At 43.4% G+C, this 3493-nt stretch overlaps 1 protein-coding gene across 1 annotated transcript in view; it reads right to left on the bottom strand.

Moving 5' to 3' along the window:
• The window catches only part of Dzank1 (double zinc ribbon and ankyrin repeat domains 1), a 50113-nt gene that overhangs the window by 21838 nt on the left and 24782 nt on the right, over positions 1-3493 (bottom strand). Inside the window, exon 9 of the mRNA XM_023720130.1 lies at positions 1835-1948. Coding sequence (XP_023575898.1) covers positions 1835-1948 — 114 coding nt within the window. The remainder of the gene's footprint in view (positions 1-1834; positions 1949-3493) is intronic.

Genomic DNA, 3493 nt, shown 5'->3' with positions numbered 1-3493 from the left:
GGGGTCCAGGACCCCACCTGATGGCCTAGTAAAGATGCTGCCTTATGAGACAAGCACTCCATCTGGATTTAAGGGTATCAATCAACACAGAAATCCTGGCTTTATCCTTCATGGAATATTTACAACAATTTAAAGGGGAAAACTCCTCATAGCTTTGTATTTCTCTGCCTGCCTGCTATAAGGGAGGAAATATAGATGTCAAATATTCAAAAGAGCCTGAGACCTATTGAATTTAGGTCACAGCTAACACTACCATTCTTCTTGTTTTAAATATCTCAACATGTTTGAAAAGACATTATCTCTGAACATCCTGGGTAAATATATTAATAAGAGTTGGTAATACTGAGATTGGCAGAAAACCCAAAATGCCAGTGACTTAGACCAGAGAAAAACTGATCTCTCTCCCCTTATGAGAAGTCTAGAGACAGATTCCAAGGGCTGTTGGGTGGCTTCCCCGGGATCTCTTCTAAAGTTTCTTAAGATTGAAATAGGATTATAACAAAAAGCTTAGCCAATTTTCACCTGCCTGACTTGGACCCAACCAGTTTTGCAAAAACTCATTCTGAAGGCTTACGTGGCTTGGGACACTTGTGAACTCGTCACATCAAAGGGAGTTTGGAGATGGAAGGGAAATTGGACTTGCCTTTTTTTCTGCCACATATTTTGTCTATCCAGGATCCATAAGGCCTTTTTAGGAGTGTTTGTTATGGCTTAGATAATAACTGTGCCCTGAAGAGTCATAAATTGAGGGCTTGATCCCCAGTGCAGCAACATTTAGAGGCAGGGCCTAGACAGGAGGTTACATCACAAGGGCTCTAACTTCATCAGTTAATCCATGGAGCTGGTAGCCAAAGGGGCTGCTGGCAGGAAGGAAGCAGTGGCTGGAGGCAGTGGTTCTCTCTCCCCCACCTTTCCCCCTGCTTCCTGGTTGTCCTCCACCATGAGGCTCTGCCTCTTCACAGGCCTACAGCAAGAGCCAGCTGACCATGGACCGAAACTCTGAAACCATGAGCCAAAATACACTTCCCCTTTCAGTTGTTATTCTCCGGGATTTTTCTCCCAGGAACAGAGAGCTGATTAACATAGTGTTATACTTCAAACTGTCCACTAATTCTATGCATTTCTCTAATTATTAAAAACATGTGCATTTTTACCCTTCAATTAAATCTACGCTGGAGAGATGGCTCAGTGGAGTAAGCACTTCCCGGACAAGTGCAAGGGCCTGAATTCAATCCCCAGTTCCGGGGGGAATCCAATTAAATCTATGCTATCATCTAGTGACCTTTACTTGGGGTGAGGGAAGGTGGATGGGGCTGTAATTTAAAAACTGGGAAAAGATCCAGTCTTATGCTTAGTGATTTCATAAGAAAAATTTCACAAAATCTGCCTAGCAACATTTTTCAATTGTGACAATATGTGACATTTTCTTCCATGTGGCTAGTTCTAATCATTCTTTTTGTACATTATAGGGAACTATAATAAAACAAAGCAAACAAAAGCATGAAACCACTTTAAGACAAGGCAATAAGTCAATCTTAATCTCAAGGACAAAGTTTAAATAAATAAGTAAAAACTGTCTAAGTCAGCTATAGTGTAACTTGTCTTCCAATTTCATATTCAGGGAATATATTTCTAAATATCTCCTAACATTACAGATCCTATTGGCAAGCCAAACATTTGAGCAGTATGCTTTTCCAAAAATCAGATGAGGTTTGTTCACAGATGTTAGCTTATCAACTGTTAGCCTGGTCCACCAGTGGAAGAAAGACATAATTGTTCCCACAGGCCGTTCTATGCATTTCATTCCCATCTGGAGCAGAGTCACTTCCATTACCTTCAAATGGAGGCTGGCCTGGGGCCGCAGCTGTGGAGCGAGTGGGGCTTCGCACACCACACAGATGGGGGTGTTCATGGGTACCACGTTCCCACACTCTGTGCACAAGCCCATCTATGCAGGAAAAAAGATGGATTTGTCTCAGGATACAAAAATGGAGTAGGTTTTAGAATGTTGCGTTTCATCTTCTTGGGTCAAACAAATTTAAAACAACTACCTTTATCAGCATTTTATTCCTATTAGGAGTAAAGACATGTTTTTTGAAGCAAAGTATTAAAAGTGGTAGCAGCTCTGGGGCAGGACAGACCCTAAAAAGCACCATTTTGTGGCTGCTGTGGACGGGGCTCAAGTGACATGGAGCCCCTGGAGGATTACGTCTCAGTGGCAGCCAGCAGTGAGGACCAGGTTTCTGCTGCCTGAGGTTACAGTCTGGGTGCGGTGATCAGTGGATCCACAAGTGCCCAATGATCTAAGCGTCCAAGGTGTGATCAGCTAGGAGGTGCCCTCAGGAGACTGGGGACAGCATACACCAGCGGGGCCCCAGCCGCCCGCAGGGCCCTGGCTGACAGGGTCACAGTCTGAATGTGGTGTCCTACTGGGCTCACACAGGCCTGGCAGGGGCTGGAAGGAGCCTGAGGTGCACGAGCACAATTTCTCATCAAAGTCCAGGCAGGCACTAAGATATACAGACCCAGGGAACTTCCAGGCTTAGACATAAATGCGAGGAAAATATCTGAACGTTGCAGCAGAGATAGCAGTTTACTCCAAGTAAACAACAAATGAAATAATCCTAGGAAGAGAGCCAGACTCCAGAGTTGGAATAATACATTAGCTCAGATGTCTAGCAGTATAGAAAAATACTAAAGAGACATAAAAACAAACAAACAAACAAACAAACAAAAAGAAAGTGCAGTCCATACCAAGGAGAAAAACAGTTGAAAGAAATGGGCTGAGTGGGCTAGAGAGATAGCTCAGTGGTCTAAGCGGCTCCCTGGCAAGCGCAAGGACCCAGGTTTGATCCCCAGTACCGCCAGACCAAAGCTGGGTGTGGTGACGCATGCCTATAATCCCAGCACTGCAGAGGCTGAAACAAGAGGATTACTATGAGTCTGAGCTGCATAGTGAGACTCTGTACCAAATAAATACATAAATAAAAAATTTAAAAAAGAAATGGTCTGAGGTCCTCAGACATTAAATTGAGTACACAAAGATTCCAAAGCAGCTGTTATAAAAAATAATCAGAGCTAGAGGAAATTATGTTTTAAAAATTAAAGAAAGCATGATGATACACGATTTGATAAAGGTGGAATCTCAACAAAAAGAAATGATTTTAAACAGAACTAGAGCCAAGGCCGTACCTCAGTGGTATAGCACTGGCCTGCCCTGCATGAGGCCCTGGGTACAATCCTCAGTACAGGGGTGGTGGTGCATGCCTGTAATCTCAGCACTATGGAAGGCTGAATCAGGAGGGTTGCAAGTTCAAGCCTAGCCTAGACAATTTACAATTTGGCAAAATTTGTCTCAAAACAAAACAAAACAACAGACAGAGAGAACAAATATCAAACAAAATTAAATTGAAACATTGAGGGCTGGGGAGATGGCTCGGTAGAATAAGCGCTTCCCTGGCAAATGCAAGGGCCTGAGTTCAATCCCTGGTTC

The sequence above is a fragment of the Octodon degus genome, unplaced genomic scaffold (assembly GCF_000260255.1).
Source record: "Octodon degus isolate 3935 unplaced genomic scaffold, OctDeg1.0 scaffold00073, whole genome shotgun sequence".
Taxonomy (NCBI): domain Eukaryota; kingdom Metazoa; phylum Chordata; class Mammalia; order Rodentia; family Octodontidae; genus Octodon; species Octodon degus.
This window is presented reverse-complemented; position numbering and strand designations above follow the sequence as displayed.